General features: G+C 53.9%; 1 protein-coding gene across 4 annotated transcripts in view; it reads left to right on the top strand.

Annotated features, from left to right (window-relative positions):
• GPLD1 (glycosylphosphatidylinositol specific phospholipase D1) overlaps nucleotides 1–20,680 on the top strand; it is a 65,330-nt gene that overhangs the window by 40,958 nt on the left and 3,692 nt on the right. For all 4 annotated transcript variants that reach the window (XM_055129472.1, XM_055129471.1, XM_055129475.1 and 1 more), the window contains 11 exons: nucleotides 4,985–5,171; nucleotides 9,615–9,725; nucleotides 10,457–10,531; nucleotides 10,625–10,781; nucleotides 12,628–12,769; nucleotides 13,541–13,646; nucleotides 13,741–13,834; nucleotides 16,085–16,261; nucleotides 16,496–16,656; nucleotides 19,657–19,683; nucleotides 19,797–19,847. In XM_055129472.1, coding sequence (XP_054985447.1) covers nucleotides 4,985–5,171; nucleotides 9,615–9,725; nucleotides 10,457–10,531; nucleotides 10,625–10,781; nucleotides 12,628–12,769; nucleotides 13,541–13,646; nucleotides 13,741–13,834; nucleotides 16,085–16,261; nucleotides 16,496–16,656; nucleotides 19,657–19,683; nucleotides 19,797–19,847 — 1,288 coding nt within the window. The remainder of the gene's footprint in view (nucleotides 1–4,984; nucleotides 5,172–9,614; nucleotides 9,726–10,456; nucleotides 10,532–10,624; nucleotides 10,782–12,627; nucleotides 12,770–13,540; nucleotides 13,647–13,740; nucleotides 13,835–16,084; nucleotides 16,262–16,495; nucleotides 16,657–19,656; nucleotides 19,684–19,796; nucleotides 19,848–20,680) is intronic.

The raw sequence follows: 20,680 nt of genomic DNA, 5'->3' as shown, positions 1-20,680 counted from the left end.
AAGAGTTTTCCTTACAGGAAAGTGTGTGAAAATTGTTGTATCTCACCTTGGAGCCATTAAGTGTGAGAGATTGCTAACATGTTGTTACAGGTTGAGCCTTGTGTGCTAATATCTATCTATAGTATGCCAAGCCTATATATATATTTGATCGAGATTGTTTGCCTTCTGCTTTACACCCTTTCAGATGTGGCATGCTCCTCTCAGTACATCAGTGACATGGAGTATGAGATGTCATATGACTGCAAATGGGCTGCGCTCCAGGAATTCTAATTTTTTTTTTCTTTTTGGGTTACACCCGGCCATGCTTAGGGGTTACTCCTGGATCTGCACTCAGGAATTACCCCTGGCGGTGCTCAGGAGACCGTGTGGGATGCTGGGAATCGAACCCGGGTCAGCCACGTGCAAGGCAAACGTCCTACCTGCTATACTATCGCTCCAGCCCTGGAATTCTAAAATTTTTAATAGGGTGATAGAGCTGCTCCCCTGCTTTGAAAAGTCAGTTAACATCGAGCCCAAGGAATAGGTTGACTTTTAGACCGACTTCTGGGGGTTTTGGTGAAATGCCTATTACATTTTCCGGTTTTCGCTACTTCTTGGATGGACAATCGGCCTTGAACACCGTGAAGAGCTGGCTGCGGTGGGAAATCCGTGCACCCTAGGAGTCTATCCGTCCCAGCGGGGTCACGTGGCTGGTGCCTCCTGATGTCTCTTCACGCCCCCTCCAGCTGTCATCTGCTGTGTGTGTTGATAGTGGCCCTCCTGGGGCGCATCAAGTGCAGAGTGCAGTAGGGTTAGCTGCTGGCGCTGAGCCGTCTAGAGTAAGTCTTCAGTGCTCTTGACTGTCACTTCCCTTGGCCTCCGCAACTAGGAGTCTCTTCTCTGCTGCTCGTTCTTGAGCTGCTCACGATTCCACATGGGGGTGAGATCATTCCAGATCTGTCTGTCCAAGCCTGGCTTATCTCACAGAGTCTCAGCAATCCCGGACCACCTTTGTAGCTGCAGATGTAGGATCTCTCTTTTTAAAGACTGAATAATATTCCATTGCACATATAGACAGTTTTCAAATGCATTCCTCTGCGGGCATTCCTCTTCCCTATAGTGGCTAATGTCAACGCTACTGAATGAGCGTGAGCTTCCTTTCAACATCCTGGTTTCAATTCCTTTGCTGAAATACTGGAGATGGACTAGCGGGGTCATTGGACAGTCCTGGTTTTTGATTCTCTGAGGAATTTCTGTGCTGTTTTCTGTAGCGGTTACTCCAGTTTACATTTCTGCTCACTCACAAGGCTTCCCTTTTCCTACACCCTCACCAATTGGTCTTATTCTTTTTTGGAGGGGGTTTGGGGGCTCACCCAGAGGTGCTCATGGGTGACTTATGGCTCTGTGCTCAGGAGGGACCCTTGGTGGTGCTCACGGGGACCATACGCAGTGCTGGGGATCTAACCAGGCCTTGTCTGCGTGAGGACAAACACCGTAATCCCCGTCCTAGCACTCTTGTCCATTATCTTTTGTAGGGGTGGCGGGCACACCCAGAAGTGCTCAGGACTAACTCCTGGATCAGTGCTCAGAGGTCAAGACAAGTGCCTGACCCTCTCAGTATCACTGAGCCCTGGTCCATTCTCTTTTGTTTTTATTTAAAAATCAACACGACAAGTGTGACATGATATCTTGTTGTAGTTCTAATTTACATTTCCCTCACGATTAATGACACTTAATAGCTTTTCACGTCCCTGTTGGCCATTTGGATGTTTTCTTTAGGGAATTATCAATTTGTGTCCTTTGGCTAGTTTTTTTCCTTCAATTCTTAAAATTATTTTTCTTTCTTTCTTTCTTTATTTTACCCTTTGGCTAGTTTTTAATTGGGTTATCATTCTTGATTTCTTGAGCTCCATGAGTTGCTGTATATTTTCAACAATTAACTCCATACCAGCCACATGGTTTGCAAATGTTTTCTCCTTGGAAAAATATTTTTGTCTTTTTCATTTTTGATATTTCTCCTGCTATACAGAAGCTTTCTAGAAGGATCAAATCCTGCTTTTTTACAAATTGAGATATAATTTATAGATAATATTATATTTAGTTTCAATCATATAATATCTTCTCCGGGGATATTGTAAGTTTATTTATTAGCTTTTTAATCTCTTTCGTACTTAAGGTAATATGTTTACATTAGGGATAATGTTTATGATCTTGTGATAGTGATAACCAAGTTTATGATCTTGGCATATAGTTTCCACACCTCATCACCACCAAAAGGCCCATGACCCTCCACCACTGCCCCTATGCCCCCTCTAATGAAGAAATCTGCCTCTTTACCCCCCATCCTCCCCCACGTTTTGGTAATCTGAGTTTTGCAATCCAAGGCAAAACTGTTGATCTGTCACTGTTCAATCCTGTCTATCTCCTTTTTTTTTTTTAATTTCTCTGTGGTCCACAGATGAATGGGATCCTCCAGTACTCGTTCTTCTCTTTCTGCCTTTATTCGCTTAACATGAAACCCTATCTGGATATGTCTTGAAAGGACCATTACTTTATGTCTAGCTAACATCCTTTCATACAGAGAGGCATGTTTGTGTTCCCATGTGAGGAGGACACTCAAGAATCTGCCGCCTTGGCGACTTTCCACCAGGCAGCACAGGATTATTTACTACAGTCACCAGGCTGGGCATCCTGGCCCCCTGACTTACTTCTAACTGGACGTTCAGACCTGGTGACCTTGACCAGCTTTGCCTCTGCCTGGGTTCAGTCTCTTCTCTGCATTGCCAGTATAGAGTGTTGCTTCAATTTTTCAGAATCGACGTCTAGGTGAAGTCACAGGGGATTGATTTCTCCTCTGGCTTATTTCACTCCCCCCTTCCCCCGGCCCTCAGGTTCCACCCGGGTTGCTGGAGGTGGCAGGGCTCCTTCTCTCTGTAAACGAGGTGTGCTGAGAGCAGTGCGATGCCGTCACGCAGCCGTGTGGGTGCTGCGGAGTGGAACTGCATGGAGCTGGAGGAGATCGAGTGCTGGATAGAGGCTGGAGGCTCTGGCTCCTGGGACTGCCACTGTCTATGTCATACCTGACATTGATGGACACTCCGTCCAGTGACCCACAGCCATGTGCAGATCCCAGATGTTCTTTATCTTTTCACCATCCATCAGGGGGCTCTAAGTTACTTCCCTGTCTCGGCTGTCACAAACAATGCTACATTGTACAGGGGGTGCAGATGTATTGGGGGCTGCGGGTAGGGTGTTTGCCTTGCACTCGGATGACCCGGGTTCGATTCCTCCGTCCCTCTCAGAGAGCCTGGCAATACCGAGAGTATCTCACCCGCACGGCAGAGCCTGGCAAGCTCCCCGTGGCGTATTCGATATGTCAAAAAACAGTCACAAGTCTCACAATGGAGACGTTACTGATGCCCGCTTGAGCAAATAGATGAGCAATGGGATGACAGTGACAGTGACAGGTGTTTCCGTGTCCTGTGGATTAATACCCAGAAACAAATTGCTGAGATATATAGAAGTTCTGCTTTTTTTTTTTTGTGGGGGTGGAGTTTCACACCTGGTGATGCTCAGGGCTTACTCCTGGCTCTGCACTCGGGAATTACTCCTGGTGGTGCTCCGGGGACCATATGGGATGCTGAAAATCAAACCTGGGTTGGCTGTGTGCAAGGCAAGCGCCCTCCCTGATGTGCTATGGCTCCGGCCCTGGAAGTCCTGCTTTTAGCATTTTGAGGTGCCTCCTTAGCAGTGTGGCTGTCCCGACTTCTATTCCCACCAACAGGGCACAGAGCTTCTCTCTTCTCCACATCCTCACCCACGCCTGTTACTTCTCGTCTCTTTCATAATCGCTGTTGGAGTAGACAGAAGGTGTGTGGTGGCTTGACTTGGCACTCCCCTGACGATGAGTGAGGCGGAATGCATCTGTCTTGTATCTCTTCTCCTCTGCCTGCTTCGATCATAGTTGTTCTGAGCTGAAGGATTATTTTTAAATTTAATTTTTTAATTGAAGCACTGGAGCGGTAGCACTGTGGGTAGGGTGTTTGCCTTGCACGTGGCCAACTCGGGTCGATTCCTCTGCCCCTCTTGGAGAGCCCGGCAAGCTACCGAGAGCATCCCGCCCTCGAGGCAGAGCCTGGCAAGCTCCCCATGGTGTATTCAATATGCCAAAAACAGTAACAACAAGTCTCACAATGGTGACGTTACTGGTGCCCGATCGAGCAAATCGATGAACAACGGGATGACAGTACTACAGTGCTAATTGAAGCACTGTGAGATACAGTTACAAAGCTTTCCTGATTGAGTCTCAATCATATGATGTTCCAACACTCATCCCTCTGCAATTTCCCACCACCAATATCGCCAGTATCCCTCCCGCCACCATCTACCCACCCACCGCCTTTGTGGCTGGTACTTTTCTGTTGAAGGATTATTATTATTATTATTATTTGCTTTTTGGATCACACCCGGCGATGCACAGGAGTTACTCCTGTCTCTGCACTCAGGAATTACTCCTGGCGGTGCTCGAGGGACCATATTGCTGGGAATTAAACCTGGGTTGGCTGCATGCAAGGCAAACGGCCTACCCGCTGTACTATCACTCCAGCCTCATTGAAGGATTTTTAGAAATGTATATTGGATCCTCACCTCTTGCCAGATACAGGATTTCCAGCCATTATCTCCTGTTTGGTAGGAACGTGTGTCTGTGCAGAGTGTTTGGGGGCCAAGGCAGAAAGCTTTTCCGTTTGCTTTTGTGCTTTGGATTTTGGTGCTGATGTCTGTGATTTTGGTGTGAATCTCTCTGCTTCTGACGAGCCACCTTACTGCCAGGAGGTAGCAGGAACATCTGTCTTGGCGCCCGGGAGCAGAGAGACGGAAGGGACACCGAGAGGGGGCGTCGCACTGTCTCCAAACCTGCCTACAGGCGACCGCCAGCCCGGAAGCCCCGAAACCTCTTTTTCCAAGCGTGTTTCAGGAATCTGGAGACGTGCTCTTCTCCCCGCAGGGCGCTGGCCTCCGCGGACCTCAACCAGGACGGCTACGGGGACCTGGTGGTGGGTGCCCCGGGGTACAGCCGCCCCGGCCACCTCCAGGTTGGGCGAGTGTACCTCATCTATGGGAACAGCCTGGGGCTGCCCCCCGTCGACCTGGACCTGGACAAGGAGGCCCACGCCATCCTGGAGGGCACCCAGGTGAGACGCCGTCTAGGGGCCCAAGCGGTAGGACAGCGGGGAGGGCGCTTGCCTGGCGCACGGCCCACACAGTTCCATCCCCGGCATCCCCTATGGTCCCCCAGCACTGCCAAGGAGTGATTCCTGAGGGGCGGGGTGGGGCCAGGAGCACCTCCACCAGCATTATTGCCAGGTGTGACCCAAAATGCCAAAAACAAACTAAAAAAGGAATCACCATCTAATCACTCACTCTGTGTCCCTGTGTTATGGGAATTCACCATCACAAAGAACTATGAGCAAGAATCGTGACACTGTGACCTTTGTGTGTGTGTGTGTGTGTGTGTGTGTGTGTGTGTGTGTGTTTGGTGTGTTTTTTTCTTTTGTGGCCTTCCCTTGTTCCTTTGAAGGGATAAGCCAGGCCCCACACCTTTCTCTCATTCAAGTCATTCTGTTATTACCTATTGAGGGTTGAACCTATCGGCTACTTAAAGCACTTTAGGTAATGGATGGGAGTGTTGCTGGACCACCCCCAGTGGAGCCCCAGGGCTGTCCCCAGCTCTGTGCTCGAGGTTCACTCCCCGTAGTGTTTGGAGGTGGGAGGGGGCAGATTGTGCCTCCCCGGGAATTGAACTTGGGCCTTCTGCATGCAGAGTGTGCGTCAGCCCATTGAACAGTTTCTCTGGCCTGACACTTACTACTCAGAACAGCTTCGAGTTGCCAGTGTGGAGGGGATTTTTCAATAATACAAAAACTCCTTTTAATCTATTTGCTTAGGGGCCCTGGAGCAATAGTTCAGCAGGTAGGGCACCCGGGTTCCATCCCTGGCATGCCATATGGTTCCCCAAGCTATGGGTGTGGCACATACATAAACAATTTTTTTTTTAAATTTAGGGCTTGGAAATATCTGAATGGGCTAAGTGCCTATACGTGCGGGAGGCCTGGGTTCAATCCCTGGCATCCCTGGGAGTGACCCCTGCTCCCTGTCCTCCAGATCATAGAGTGTGGCCCTAAGTAGAAAGAAAATGAAAGATTTAACTATCCGAATGAAGTTTTCCATTTACCACTGGCTTACTATACTCTATAATTTTCAGGAGAATGTGCACAGACATATAAAGCTTTCACTGGGTAAGAAATTTGGGGTAGGGACTGGAGCGATAGCACAGCGGGTAGGGCATTTGCCTTGCATGCGGCCAACCCAAGGTTAGATTTCCAGCATCCCATAGGGTCGAGCAATTCCTCAGTGCAGAGCCAGGAGTAACCCCTGAGCATCGCCAGGTATAACCCAAAAAGCAAAAAAAAAAAAAAAAAAAAAAAAAAGAAAAAAGAAATTTGGGATTGCCCCGGTGGCTCTTGTCTGTGGTGCCTGGGAAAGCATCGCACCCTTGGGCCCTTGCGTTGGCCCGAAGGCTCAGAGGTTGGGGTCCCAGCAGCCCTGTTGGCCCCCTAGGGCACGTGGTCTGTGCGGTCCAGTTATGCGTGACCAGAGTTCTGGCCTTGCAGTCAGGTGGCCGTGTCTGCCCGGGGCAGGCCGCTAAAGCTTTGCCTGTAGAACCAAGGCTCTGAGGATGGAAGGTCTGCCTGGGCCTGAGAGGCAGTCCAGGGCTAGAGCCCTGGCCCGGCATGTGGCACACTCCTGGTTCAATCCTGGCACCGCCTATGGTCTCCGAGCACCTCCAGGAGAGATCCTGGGTGCAGAGCCAGGAGTCAGTAAGCCCTGAGCACAGACCCATGAGCAAGCCCCGAGCACTGCCACCAGGAGTGGCTCCAACTCCGCCTTCTGAAAGAGGGAGCTTGCCTAAACATACTTAAAAATGGAAAGGATGCGGGGCCTTGCACACGACCACCCTGGGTTTGCTCTCCGGCATCCCATATGGTTCCCTGAGCCCACCAGGAGAGATTCCCGGGTGCGGAGCCCGGAGTGAGCCCCGAGCAGAGCCGTGTGTGGCCCCAAAACAAAAGCAAAAACAAAAAAAACAAAAAGGGAGGAAAGTATGTGGTACATGAAAAATGGAACGTTTGTGTGTTCGGTTTGACCCCCGCCTGAACCTGAGGAGAAACAAGCTGTGGGCTTGCCTGTGAGCCCTGGGTTCTAGAGGGAGTGTTTTCGGAGTCTCTGGAAAGTACCAGATTGCTCCCCCATCCCTGCTCCTTCCTTGTTCCTTCTTCCCAAAGTCACTGCCCTGCTAGACGACATTTGGGGTCATGAAGATGACCAGGGAGAGGCAGCTGCTTCTGATGGACAATAAAAACTCCCAGAGGCCCTCGGCATGAGGAAGGTGGCGGTTCCACACTCCCCCAGCCCCCTTGCAGTGACTCTTTTTATTTTCATTAATTTATTGTTTGAGGCTGTACCATTTTTACTTTACACGCTAGTACGTGATTGAGATGATTACTCCACATGGTCATCAAAATTGGGGTAAATCATTATGATTTTCTTTTCTTTCCTCTTCTGTTTTTTTCTTTCTTTCCTTCCTTCCCTCCCTCCCTCCCTCCCTCCCTCCCTCCCTCCCTCCCTCCCTCCCTCCCTCCCTCTTTTCTTTTTTTCTTTTATTTTATTGAATCACTGAAATAGAGCATTACAAAGCTGTTCATGATTGAGTTTCAGTCATACAATGTTCCAATACCCATCCCTCCACCAGTGTAATTGTCCAACACAGATGTCTCCAGTTTCCCTCCAACAACCCCCAACTCCCCCAACTCCACCCTGCCTTTGTGGCAGGCACCTCTCCTCTCTCTCTCACCCTCCCTTCTCCTTTTGGGCATTATGGTTTTGGTACAGATGCTGAAAGGTTATCATGTATAGCTGGTTACCTACTTCCAACACTCAGTTCTTGTCCAGAGCGATCCTCTCCAGCTATTGTGCAGTGACTCTTACTAGAGGGTTAGATTTGGGGGCTGCCGCTCTCAGTGGTGCTCAGGGACTACTCTTGGCTCTGTGCTTGGTGCCACTCGGGACGGTGCTGTGGCCTCTGCTGATGCCAGGGATCAAACTGGACTCAGCCACATGCGGGATGAGCCGCTTCGCCTCTGGGCTACCTCTCTGGTCCCTGCAGTGACTTTCGATCACTCGGAAGCGGACAAATGAAACAGGCCTCTGCGTGCTTTACCCTCTGGAGGGCCGTGAACCCTTCTCGTCTATAAACTACGGGGCAAGGGCATGGCTCGCTCAGGTGTTTGCTGCATTCGATTCGGTGCTTTGCCTGGAACGACCGGTTCTCCCGCTGGAGGCGTGTCCCGACCATGCAGTTGGGGGTGATGAAATGAACCGTTGGCAGCGTTTTCCCCACAGCCGCGCCCCTCCCGGCTGGTGTCCCCGAGCATGCGCTCTCGTGACCCAGGTCCTGCCCCCTGAAAGGGGCAGAGTCCAGAGATGCCATTGCTCGGAGGTGGAGCAAGAAATAGTTGGTGTGGGCCGGGTGCCGTGCGGCCAAAGATGCCCTTGTGCAAGACTCTTCACTTCCTGCGGGTGGTGAAAGAGTAAGAGCACCCAAAGAGTGACTCTCAGGTCAGGCCTGACTCTAGAAGGTGGAACATGCAACCCCACCTGCGACAAAGAAAAGTGGCCCCCGAGTGGCTTAGTGTTTCCACGTGTGGACTCTGAAAGGGGGTCCACAGTGCCCACGGTGGTGTGGACCAGAGGCACTTTCTGTGGGTGTGAAAATGGCCTGGGGCCAGTACGGGCTTTAAGCATGTTGGCTTTCGAGAGGCCACATCTGGCGCTGCCCAGGGGCTGCTCCTGGCTCTCTGCTCACGAGTGACCCCGAGGGGGGCTCAGGGGGTCCATAAGGGAATTGCTTTCTGTTTGTTTCTTTGGGGGCCACACGTGCTGATGCTCAGAGGCTGCTCCTGGCTCTTCACTCAGGACTTACTCCTGGCAGTGCTCAGGGGGCCGCATGGGATGCCGGGGATGGAAGGATCGAATGTGGGTCGGCTGCATGCAACTTCCCTCCCCGCTCTGGTGCCCGGTACCGGGATTGAATGAGGCACCGACCTTACCCACTGCACACTGGCTTAGGAGTACTTGAAACATGCTCCCGAGCATGGAAATCCGAAATTTGTTTTGTTTGCTTGATGTGATTTGCCTTCGGTGGAAAGTAGCCACATTTAGCTAGTGGCCACTCCCTCCGGTAGGCTGGTTCTAGAACCTTCTGAGTCCACACAGCTTGGCTGTGGTGGCTAGTGTTATTAATTATTTGGGGTCTTCTGCAAGAGGAGTTTTGTCTTTGATGTGGGGCGTCATAGGCACACACACACACACACACACACACACACACATAGAGACTTGTCCAAAAATGGATAGCCTCCATCATCCCGGCATCTTGGCTGTGTTCCAGTGTTGCTGCACTTTTGTTCCTCAGTTCTCACGCCCCTGCTGGGGACGCAGGGCCTGTCCACCCTGGGAAGTCAGGAGGGCTTCCAGAGGGAGGCGGCTCAGACCAGGGAAAGTAACTGGCATCTCTTCAGCCCTCAGGTCGGTTTGGCTCCGCCGTGGCCGTGGTGGACTTTAACGTGGACGGCGTGCCTGACCTGGCCGTGGGGGCCCCCTCGGTGGGCTCCGAGAAGCTCACATATAACGTAAGATTGTGCGGGTGGGGCCGGGGGGGGGCATTTGTCGGTGGATAATGCTGGGCCTCGTTCAAGCCCCTGAGTGCCTGCTCCTGCCTCTCGGACCTGCGCCGTGCCTCAGTTTCCCAACTCCCGCTCCCTCCTGGCGGGCATAACCCCCAGCCTGTTTCCCACCCGGAGAAGGCCCCTTCCTGTGCGCCTCTCAGTCCCCAGGGCCTCCCGGCCATGGTGAGGGGCTGTAGGGTCTCGGCCCCCATCTGCCGTCCCTCCCTGGCCTCCTCTAGAAGCTCCCCTGGCAGAACCTTCTAGAGGGTTCTAGAGGGCACCCTGGTCTGCACAGGGCAGCCTTCCTTGGCACCTCGTGCACCCTGGTGTCACCGTTGGGGCCTCGCCAGCGCTGCAGAGGGAGGGCAGGGGGGTGTCTGCTGGGCCACCGTGTGCGACTGTGACACACAGGGTCCTGGCACAGGAACCGGGTCAGCGCCCAGGGGTCACGGCGGCATCTGGGGGGCTCGGGTGGGGCAGAGAGCAATCTCGGGCAGGCCAGGGAGGGCTTCCTGGAAGAGCCAGAGACCCAGCGGGCTCCCGGGCTGGCCCTGGTCTCGGGGCCAGCGGGTCCGAGACACAGCAGGGCACTGGGGAGCAGGCGGGGCGTGTCCGAGGCAGACAGGAGGCACCGCCTGCTCCGCTGACCCGTCCGGCTCGCTGACCATCGCCGCCCCCTGCTCTGTCTGGCCCAGGGCGCCGTCTACGTGTACCTGGGGTCCAAGCAGCGGGGGCTGCCCTCCACGCCCGACATCACCATCTCCTGCCAGGTAGGGGGGCGCCTTCAGCGGGCGGGGGGCTCGGGGGCTCACCCTGCCCCGCCCCGCCCCGAGCCAACCCGGTTCCCGCTGCTCCCCTCCCAGGACGTCTACTGCAACCTGGGCTGGGCGCTGGCGGCCGCAGACGTGAGCGGAGACGGGCGGCCCGACCTGGTGACTGGGTCCCCGTTCGCGCCCGGCGGAGGCAAGCAGCGGGGCCTCGTGGCCGCCTTCCACTCCACGCCCGGCCGCCGCCGCGGAGGTAGGGCTCGCCCGGGCGTGCGCGGGGACCCGTCCCCGCCTGGGACCCCTCCCTCTGCCACTGTCCCCGCCTGGGACCCCTCCCTCTGCCACCTTCCCTGGAGATCCTTGGTGCACCTAAAGTTTCTTTCTGGGGAGCGATAGCGCAGCAGGGAGGGCGTTTGCCTTGCACGCGGCCAAGCCGGGTTCGGGTTCGGTTGCCAGCATTCCATAGGGTGCCCTGAGCACCGCCAAGAGTAATTCCTGAGTGCATGAGTTAGGAGGAACCCCGCCCCCAGCATCATTGGATGTGACCCCCAAAAAAGCAAAAACAAAAAAAAATTTCTTTCTGTTTTTTCCCCCCTATATTCTCTTTTTGAAGTGGGCACCCCTGGCCGTGTTCAGGGGATCCTTATAGCTCTGTGTGTGTGTGTGTGTGTGTGTGTGTGTGTGTGTGTGTGTGTGTGTGTGTGTGTGTGGTGGGTTTGCTCCTGGCTGTGCTTGGGGGGCCCTGTGGTTCTGGGGGTCAAGCCTGGACGTCCCACGTGCAAAGCATGCGGTCAGCCGCTTGGGCCAGCTCTCTGTCCCCACCAGAAATCTTTAATAGTCTCTTGTGTGTGCCCAAGTCCTGGCCAGTGTTATGGACAGTCCCTGAACATCCAGGACAAAGGAGCCAAGTTCTCATGGAGATCCAGGGCTCCGTAGGCTGTCCCTCCCGGGGCCACGCTCCGGATACATCCCCGAGGCGTCCCAGCTGTGTGCTGGGCTCTCTAAGGTTTAGGGGATCTTCCTATTGATGACATTTTTTTAGGGGGGGCTCTGAAGCAGTGCTCTGGGAGCATTGTTGGCGGGGAGATGCTCTTTACAAAACTCCACTAAGCTAGTCTGACGGTTCGGTGCTCTTGCCCACACACACAAAATTGGGCCATGAAAAATATACGTAAACTCTGAAATGGCAAAAGTGGGACAGTGGAAACTCATCAGCCTCTCCTAGAAGGGCCTTCAGGAACCCTGATGTCCAGCCCTGTTCAGAATTCTCTCTCTCTCTCTCTCTCTCTCTCTCTCTCTCTCTCCCTCTTTCTCTCTCTCTCTCTCTCACTCTCTCTCTCTCTCTCTCTCTCTCTCACTCTCTCTCTCTCTCTCTCTCTCTCTCTCTCTCTCTCTCTCTCTCCCTCTCTTCAACCCCCTTTGGTAAACTTCTAAAAATAAATAGAAATTATTATTATTTGGCTCTTTGGTCACACCCAGTGGTGCTCAGGGCTTGCTCCTGGCTCTGCGCTTAGGGGTCACTCCTGTCGGGACCACACGGGTGCCAGGGATCTCGGCCAGGTTGGCTGCGTGCACGGCAGACGCCCTACCGACTCCTGTGCTGCTGCTCTGCCCTCCCCTCCCCCCCATTAATTTTATAGTTTGGGTCTTGTGTTCACTATAGTGTTGAAGCCTGTGGTTTTGAGGTACACAGCTCCTTCACCCTCCCCTAAAGTGCCCACAACCCTTCACCCACCTTCGCTTACCTCCGCTCCCGCCCCCAGCCCCTCCCTCGCCTCCTCACTTCATTTGACCCCCGTGGGCCTGTTGCCCGCCTTGTGTGTGACGCCCTGGGTTCCGTCCCCCCAACCTCATCCCTTTTCTCCGAGTCACAGAGGCCTCCCCAGGGGCCCTTTCTCCGCAGGCCCCGCTGTCCCCTGCAGGCCTTGGGAATGAGCTTCCTAACTGAAGAGGAGGGTCCAAGGCTGGTGGGGGGGACCGGGGGCACCCCACAAAGTGTTCTGCAGAGGCTGAGCACCGTGCGCCCGTTTCTGGTGGGCCCCAGAGCAGGCCCCCCTGGGTCCCTCGGGGTCCCCGTGATGGGCCGCTCCCTCCCGCAGACAGGCTGGCCGTGGAGGAGGCCGACTGGATGGCTCAGGGCGAGGAGGACTTCGCCTGGCACGGCTACTCCCTGCACGGGACCCGAGTGGGCAACGCCACGCTGCTGCTGGTCGGGAGCCCCACCTGGAAGAACGCCAGTAGGTGAGCGCGGTGGGCGGGGGGACGGGTCGGGGGTCCCAGAGAGGGGGGCGGGGAGGGTCTCGGCCTCCAGCAAAGCTCAGGCAGCCGTCTGCTGCGGCTCAGGCTGGCAGGAAAGACCCACAAAGCTGCAGACTGGACAGTGTGTGTGTGTGTGTGTGTGTGTGTGTGTGTGTGTGTGTGTGTGTGTGTGTGTGTGTTGGGGGAGGGGGGCGGTGCAGGGGGAGGGAATGTCCCCATGTTCCTCGACTCTGCAGGCAGGAAATCAGAGCTCAGGTACTGGCACCTGCTTCCCCTCCCCCTCCCCCTCTCCTCTCCTCCTTCCTTCCCTTCCCCTCCACTCTCCTCCCCTCCTCCCTTTTCCTCCTCCCCCTCCCTTCTCCTCCTCCCCTCCCTTCCTCTCTCCTCTCTTCCCTCTCTTCTTTCCCACCCCCTCTCCTCTTTCTTTCTCCCCTCCCCTCTCCTCTCCTCCTCTCCTCTCTTTTCCCCCTCCCTTCCTCTCCCCTCTCTTCTTCCCCCCTTCATCTCCTCTCCTCTCCTCCTCCCTTCCCATCCTCCTCCTTTTTCCCCCTCTCCTCTTCCCTCCTCCGCTTCCCTCCCTTCCTCTCCTCTCTCCTCCCCTCCCTCCCTCTTTCCTCTCTTCCTTCCCTCTCTTCTTCCCCATCCCCTCTCCTCTCCTCCTCCCCTCCCCCCGCTCCTGTCCTCTGGCTCGGCATCCGAGGGTCTTCCTTGGGCCCGGGCCTGGCCAGCTCTGCCCTGCCCGTGTCCCCGCAGCCTGGGCCCGCTGTTCCGCCCTCGCGACGAGAAGCAGAGCGTGGGCCGGGTGGACGGCTACCTTCTGCCCGGTGGCCACAGCCGCTTCACCATTTCCGGAGACAAGGTAGGGCCTCCTGGACGCCCCCTCCTGCCCCCGCGCCCTGCCCCGCGCCGTGAGATCCAGCCTCCACTCGGCTTCTGCCTTCTGCGTCCTGCAGGCGATGGGGAAGCTGGGCACGGCGCTGTCCAGCGGCCACGTGATGCTGAACGGCACCCGGAGACAAGTGCTGCTGGTTGGGGCCCCCACCCACGGTCAGTCGTGGGGCTGGGACTTGGGGTCTTTCTGGCCCCCTTACGGCAAGTTGGGAGAGGCGGGGCAGGGGGTGCAGTTTCTGCCACCCCCTGGAACCTGTCACCTGCATGGCGATGACAAGATCCGCCCCCACCCACTGCCGTCCTGCCCCCTTGTTTCTGAGCCAGCTGGGATCAGGGGCACAAATCCCGGGTTGTTTTGAGTCGGTTCAAAATCCTGCTGGCCAGGGCGACCTGGCGCTGGACCGTCCTGCCGGGCTCTGTAGGGAGCAGGAAGCCAGTGCTGTGGCGGGGAGTGGTGGGGCACCCACCGCAGCAGGAGGGAGCAGCCTCCCTGCGGCATGGGCACCCCGGGGCACCTTTCACCCGAGGAGCCCGGGAGAGCTGTCCTGTCGCGGGTGGGGAAGCCGGGGTCAGGCAGACGCTGATTCGCAAAGAACTGGGCTTGGGAATCTAGTGCGAAGAGCTTAGGTGTGAGATGAAGTGTGGGGTGAAAAGGGGGAAGGCCCCCCCACCAAGAACATAGAACCCAGGACTGGAGCGTTAGTAGAGCAGGTAGGGCGTTAGCCTTGCACAAGACTGACCCGGGTTCAATCCCCGGCATCCCATATTATCCCAAGCACTGCCAGGGGTAGTTCCTGAGTGCAGAGTCAGGAGTAACCCTTGAGCATCACTGGGTGTGACCCCCCAAAAATTTTTTTAAAAAAGTGTTTTTCTTAAAAACGAAAAAAAATCAAAAAACCCCCAGAGAAACGTAAGTAGGAGTCAGGTTCTGTTAGGCCCTGTGACGTCTTTGCTTTTTGGTGGGACGGTGCTCAGGGCTTTCCTCCTGGCTCTGCACTCAGGTGTCACTCCTAGAGGTGATTGGGGACCCTTTGGGGTGCGGGAGATTGAACCGGGTTGGCTGTGTGCAAGCCTTGCCCTGCTGTGCTGTCTCTCCGAGCCCAGTACCGCATTTCACATGGATTAAAATCGCTGTCAGATGAAGGATTCAGATCCGACTGACACAGCTTTGACTTTTGGCTTTTTTGGGGGACTCCTACCTGGTGATGCTCAGGGTTACTCCGCCCTCAGGAATTACTCCTGCCAGTGCTTCGGGGACCATATGGGATGCTGGATATTGAACCTGGGTCGGCCATGTTCAAGGCAAAAGCCCTCCCCACTGTACTCTCACTCTGGCCCCGACAGCCTTCTTTTTGAGGGTGTGTGTGTATGGTGGGGGTGGGGGGTGTTGGGCCATACCTGACCTGCTCGGGGATCACCGGGGAGCCGTATGTGGTGCTGGGAGAGCCACTGGGATGGGCTGCATCCACGTACCCCTGTACCGTCTCTCAGCCCACTTGGCAAAGCCTTTCAGCTGTGCCAGAAAGGGCTCTGAGTGTGGAGACTGGGGCGGCTCGATGGGAAAGGAGCGAAGGTGTGTGGGGAAGGGGCCAGGGAGGCGAGTCTGCAGGGGAGTCCCGGAAGCAGGTCCAATGCCTGCGTCTCGGTCCCTTCCTCCCAGAGTTGACTACACTAGATGCAGCACCCCCAGGTGGCTCAGCCAGGGGTGCTGTTGTGTAGACACATGAGGTGTGTGTCTCAGAGTAGGATTCTAGGGGCCGGAGAGATGGTCCCGTCAGTTAGGTGCGCACCTTGCATACGGCTGGTTCCGGGTTTGATCCCCAGCACTGAACATGGTCCTCTGAGCCCTGCCAGGAGCCATCCCTGAGAGCACACAGAGCCCTGAGCCCCCCTGGATGTGCGCCCCCCGCAAAGACAAAATAGAAGAATAGGATTCTATTTCTTTCTTTCTTTCTTTTTTTTTTTTTCTTTATGGGTCACACCTGGCAATGCACAGGGGTTACTCCTGGTTCTGCACTCAGGAATCACCCCTGGCGGTGCTCAGAGGACCATATCGGATATTGGGAATTGAACGTGGGTCAGCTGCGTGCAAGGCAAACGCCCTACCCACTGTACTATTGCTCCAGTCCCGGATTCTATTTCTTTTTTTCTTTCCTTTTTTTTTTTTTTGTTTTTTTGGGTAACACCCAACACCCAGCAATGCTCAGGAATTCCTCCTGGCTTTGCACTCAGGAATTCCTCCTGGCAGTGCTCGGGGGACCCTAGAGGATGCCAGGGATTGAATCTGGGTCGGCCGCATGCAAGGCAAGTGCCCCACCCGCAGTGCTATCGCTCCGGCCCCTGGGATTCTGTTTCAAACCCGAGCATCCTCCAGGACGCCGGCTGACACAGCGCGGTTGCTTTCAGATGACGTGTCTAAGGTGGCCTTCCTCACCATGACCTTGCACCAAGGAGGCACCACTCGGATGTACGCCCTGAGCCCGGACTCTCAGCCCGCTCTGCTCAGCACCTTCAGCGGGGACCGCCGCTTCTCCCGCTTCGGGGGCGTCCTGCACCTGAGTGACCTGGACAATGACGGCTTAGGTGAGCGGGGAGTGGGGCCTCTGCCCCGCCCACCAGCGCCCTCGTGATGCTGCTCGAGAAGGCGCTAACATGAGTCACCACGTCCCTCCATTGTTATGGCGGAGGCGGGAAATCAGCCTGGGGAGACAGTGGGATGAGTTCCAGGTGGCCGTGAGCTGGGGGAGGACCCGGGGGTGGGAGGAGGGAAGGAGAGCAGCTGGGCCACTTCCTCCTGGTGTGTTTCCCTGCTGGCAGATGAAATCATCCTGGCCGCCCCGCTGAGGATAGCAGATGTGACCACTGGCCTGATGGGCGGAGAAGATGGCCGGGTCTACATCTACAACGGCCGACAGACCGCCTTAGGGGACATGACGGGCAGATGCAAGTCCTGGACCTCCCCGTGTCCCGAAGAGAAGGTAAAGCACTCACGGACATAATGCTGGACTTGGGGGCCCCGGAGTGGCAGTACCGTCGGTAGGGTGCTTGCCGGGCACGAGGCTCACCCAGGTTGGCTCCCCAGCACCCCAGATGGTCTGCCAGGAGGACACCAGCCCTGCCAGGAGGGGACTCTGAGTGCTGGCCCAGAGCAAGCTCTTAGCCCCAAACAAACGAAAAACTAAGGAACTACTTGGGGCAGGAGTGATAGCACAGAGGAGAGAGCGCTTGCCTTGCACATGGCCAACCCAGGTTCAATCCCTGGCATCCCATATGGTCCCTCTGAGTCCAGGAGTAAACCCTGAGCACTGCTGGGTGTACTCCCCCCCCCCCCCCCCCCCCGCCAAACCCAACAAAATGCTGGACTGTATGGAGAAAGAACGGCCACTTCCCGAGTCTGAGCTCCAGCACATCCACAGTTAAACTCAGACTATTTGACCTCAGTGCAAAGGCCCAGGGGTCACAACGCCAAGAATTGTGCAGGCAACCGTTTGCTGCATTTGACCTTTGGAGCTAAAGTCCAGGTGAATTCGATGTCACGTTGGTCTCTGCCCCACATCAGAAGACAGGCGGCAGCTGCTGGCCTTTCAGCTCTAATTTCCTGTTTTCTGGCTCCATTTTATTCATTTTTTGGGGAAGGAGAGTTGTGGTTAAAAAATAATATTGCTAAAGAGCCCTGATTTACAAAGTCCCTGAGAGTTGAGGTGTAGACATGCAATGTTCCGATGCCCCCACCCGTGTCGGCTCCCCTCCGCCCGTGTCCCCAGAGCCCCCTCCTCGCCCCAGCCACTGTCTCAGGAGGCACGTTTTTAGGTTTGCAGGGTGTGGTGTGCATCTCACGTCTTCAGGGTTGGGGACTCCGTGGTTTGGAGATAGAGCGACACGTCTTCTCTACACCACCCGCCCACTCAAGGGGCGCCCCTGCCCCTGTTTTCTTTCTTTTCTTCAGGCTGAGTTTCCTGGACCTAAACTCATGACCATTAAAAAATTCTTTAGATAATTTCAAAAAGAATCTGCTTATTGAAAACAAGTTACAGAGAAAATGAAAAACAAACAAACAACAAACCCACATCTTAGAATTCCACTCAACTGAGATAATTTCTGTTGCTTTGCTTTTGTTATGCACCATCAAACACTTCTTTTTTTTTTTTTTTTGGTTTTTGGTCACACCTGGCGATGCACAGGGGTTACTCCTGGCTCTGCACTCAGGAATTACCCCTGGCCATGCTCAGGGGACCATATGGGATGCTGGGATTTGAACCCAGGTCGGCCGAGTGCAAGGCAAACGCCCTACCCGCTGTGCTATCTCTCCAGCCCCTTCTTTTGTTCTTTTTGGGTGCTCAGGGGTCACTCCTGGCTCTGCACTCAGAATTACTCCTGGCAGTACTTGGGGGACCATATGGGATGCCAGGGATCGAACCCAGCTCAGCCGCGTGCAAGGCAAACGCCCTACCCTCTCTACTACCCCTCCGGCCCCAACACTTCTTTTATTTATTTAGATTTTAAAAATTTTATTGAATCACCATGAGATAGTTATAAGCTTTCATGTTTGGGTTACAATCTCACAATGATCAAACACCCATCCCTCCACCAGTGCACATTCCCCACCACCAATATCCCAGGTATACCCCCCCTTTCCCACCCTCCCCGTGCTTCCATGGCAGACAGTATTCCCCATACTCTCTACTTTTGAGGCCCCGACACTTATTTCCAATGACTTTATTATCATTTATTGTGTACTGACTTTGTCGGCTCTTTCCCATTAGAGTCCCCATCAAAGCCTTCACGAATTAGCTCTCTGTTTACAGAGCTGACTCTTCTGAAGCACCACTCTGAATACATTTTTATTAACTGTGATTGCATTGTGCAATTTTGTACCTTGACTTTCATCTACAGATCAATAACCACTTGAACCCTAGTTCCTCATACTTTCGATTTTCACTATTTCATATTCTAAAAAAATCATAGTGTTTGTGACTTATAAGCATTTTATGCATTGTTTTCTCTCTGAACTAAAAACCTGTAAGTAGAATTTCTGATGTTAGAAGTTCTTTTTTTTTTTTTTCTATTTTGGGTCACACCTGGCGATGCACAGGGGTTACTCCTGGCTCTTAACTCAGGAATTAACTACTGGTGGTGCTCAGGGGACCATATGGGATGCTGGGATTCGAACCCGGGTCAGCCGAGTGCAGGGCAAACGCCCTACCTGCTGTGCTATCGCTCCAGCCCCCAGAAGTTCTTTTTTAAAAAATGTATTTATTTATTTATGTTTTGGGGGCCACATTCAGCTTTGCTCAGGGCTCATTCTTGGCTCCTGGCAGTGCTCAGGGGCCCTTATATAGTGCCAGCGATCAAACCTGGGTCAGCGGCGTGCTTTAGCAGGCAAGTGCCTTACCCGCTTTATTATCTCTCAGGCTTAGAACATGCCTGAGAGATAATAAAGATAAATAAAGATAATAATTTAAAAATAAAAAATTCTAAATTTGTTTAGGGTATTCTTGTTTGTTTGGGGACCATACCCAGCAGTGCTTACGGGTTATTCCTGGTTCTGTACTCAGAAATCACTCCTGGCAGGCTTGGGGATGCTGGGGACCGAACCTGAGTCGACCGCAAGCAAGGCAAACGCCCTCCCCACTGTACTGTCTCTCCAGCCTGAGAACATATATAGTTTAGAGATCACTCTAGACACATAGAAATGTGAATGCGGGTTGGAGTGGTAGCACAGCGGGTTGGGTGCTTGTCTTCACGTGGTCGACTCGGGTTCGATCCTTGGCATCCCATATGATGATCCCCCCGAATACCGCCAGGAGTAATTCTGAGTGCAGAGCCAGAGTAACTCCTCAGCATGGCCAGGTGTGACCCAAAAATAAAAAAAAAGAAAAGAAAGAAATGTGAATGCAAATCTAACTAAGCTTCACTTCAAATGCACCAGAAAATACATAACATTAATCAATTCTCTTTCTTGTCATTTTGTTTTTCAGGCCCAGTATGTCCTGACTTCTCCTGAAGTAAGTGCCTCCTAAAAGAATGAAGAAAAACAACAGCTGTCCTTTTCCCTTATTTTAAACCGAAAACAATCCCTGCGTGTTCTGAGAGGCCCGTAACAGATTATATCTTACAGGCCAGCTCCAGATTCGGGAGCTCCCTGACCACGGTACGCTCCCAAGGCAAGGTGAGTACCGGCGTCCTGTATCCCGCACGTCTGTGTCGAGGCCGGGACTTGGCGATGATCTCACTGCTTCTCTAGTTCGAGGGAAACCCGAAAGAGCAGAGGGACATTCCCAAGGAATTTCATCAATTTCCTTATCCCCATCCTCAGATGCTGGCCTACAGCCCAGCTCTTCCTGGTCACCTTTTTCTCTCCCATCTGGGAACTAAAAATGATTATTACAGCTGACGGGATACTCTCGGTAGCTTGCTGGGCTCTCCGAGAGGGATGGAGGAATCGAACCCAGGTTGGCTGTGTGCAAGGCAAATGTCCTACCCACGGTGCTATGGTTCCAGCCCCCAAAAAACACAAAATGCAAATCAGTCTAGACTTAAATGCCTGAAAGGATAGTGTAAGCCCCAGCTCCTGGTTACTCTGAGCACTGCTGGGTGTGACCCCCCCCAAAAGATGATCAGAGGTGGTGAGAACAGTATGTATTGACTGTGGGAGAAGGGGCTGGGAAGCCCTCACAGATTCGAGACTGCAACTGCTTTTACTGAGAGATGGTGCAGCTGTGAGCTTGGCTTAAGAAAACTGGGGTGATACTGCCCTCTAGTGGCCAAGTTGCTTTAACATGTTTACTTAGAGGCAAGGCTGATAGCAACAAATTTAGGTTTAAAAAAAAAAAAAGACAGGTTTTAACTTTATGGGACATTCTCCAAAGGTCTGGTCATAGGAAGACTCTAAACTTTGCCTGAATTTTATTCATTTTACCCACATTAGACTTTTATCAAGAACCTATGTATTGGGGCCGGAGCGATAGCACAGCAGGTAGGGCATTTGCCTTGCACGCGGCC

The sequence above is a fragment of the Sorex araneus genome, chromosome 2 (genome assembly GCF_027595985.1).
Source record: "Sorex araneus isolate mSorAra2 chromosome 2, mSorAra2.pri, whole genome shotgun sequence".
Taxonomy (NCBI): domain Eukaryota; kingdom Metazoa; phylum Chordata; class Mammalia; order Eulipotyphla; family Soricidae; genus Sorex; species Sorex araneus.
This window is presented reverse-complemented; position numbering and strand designations above follow the sequence as displayed.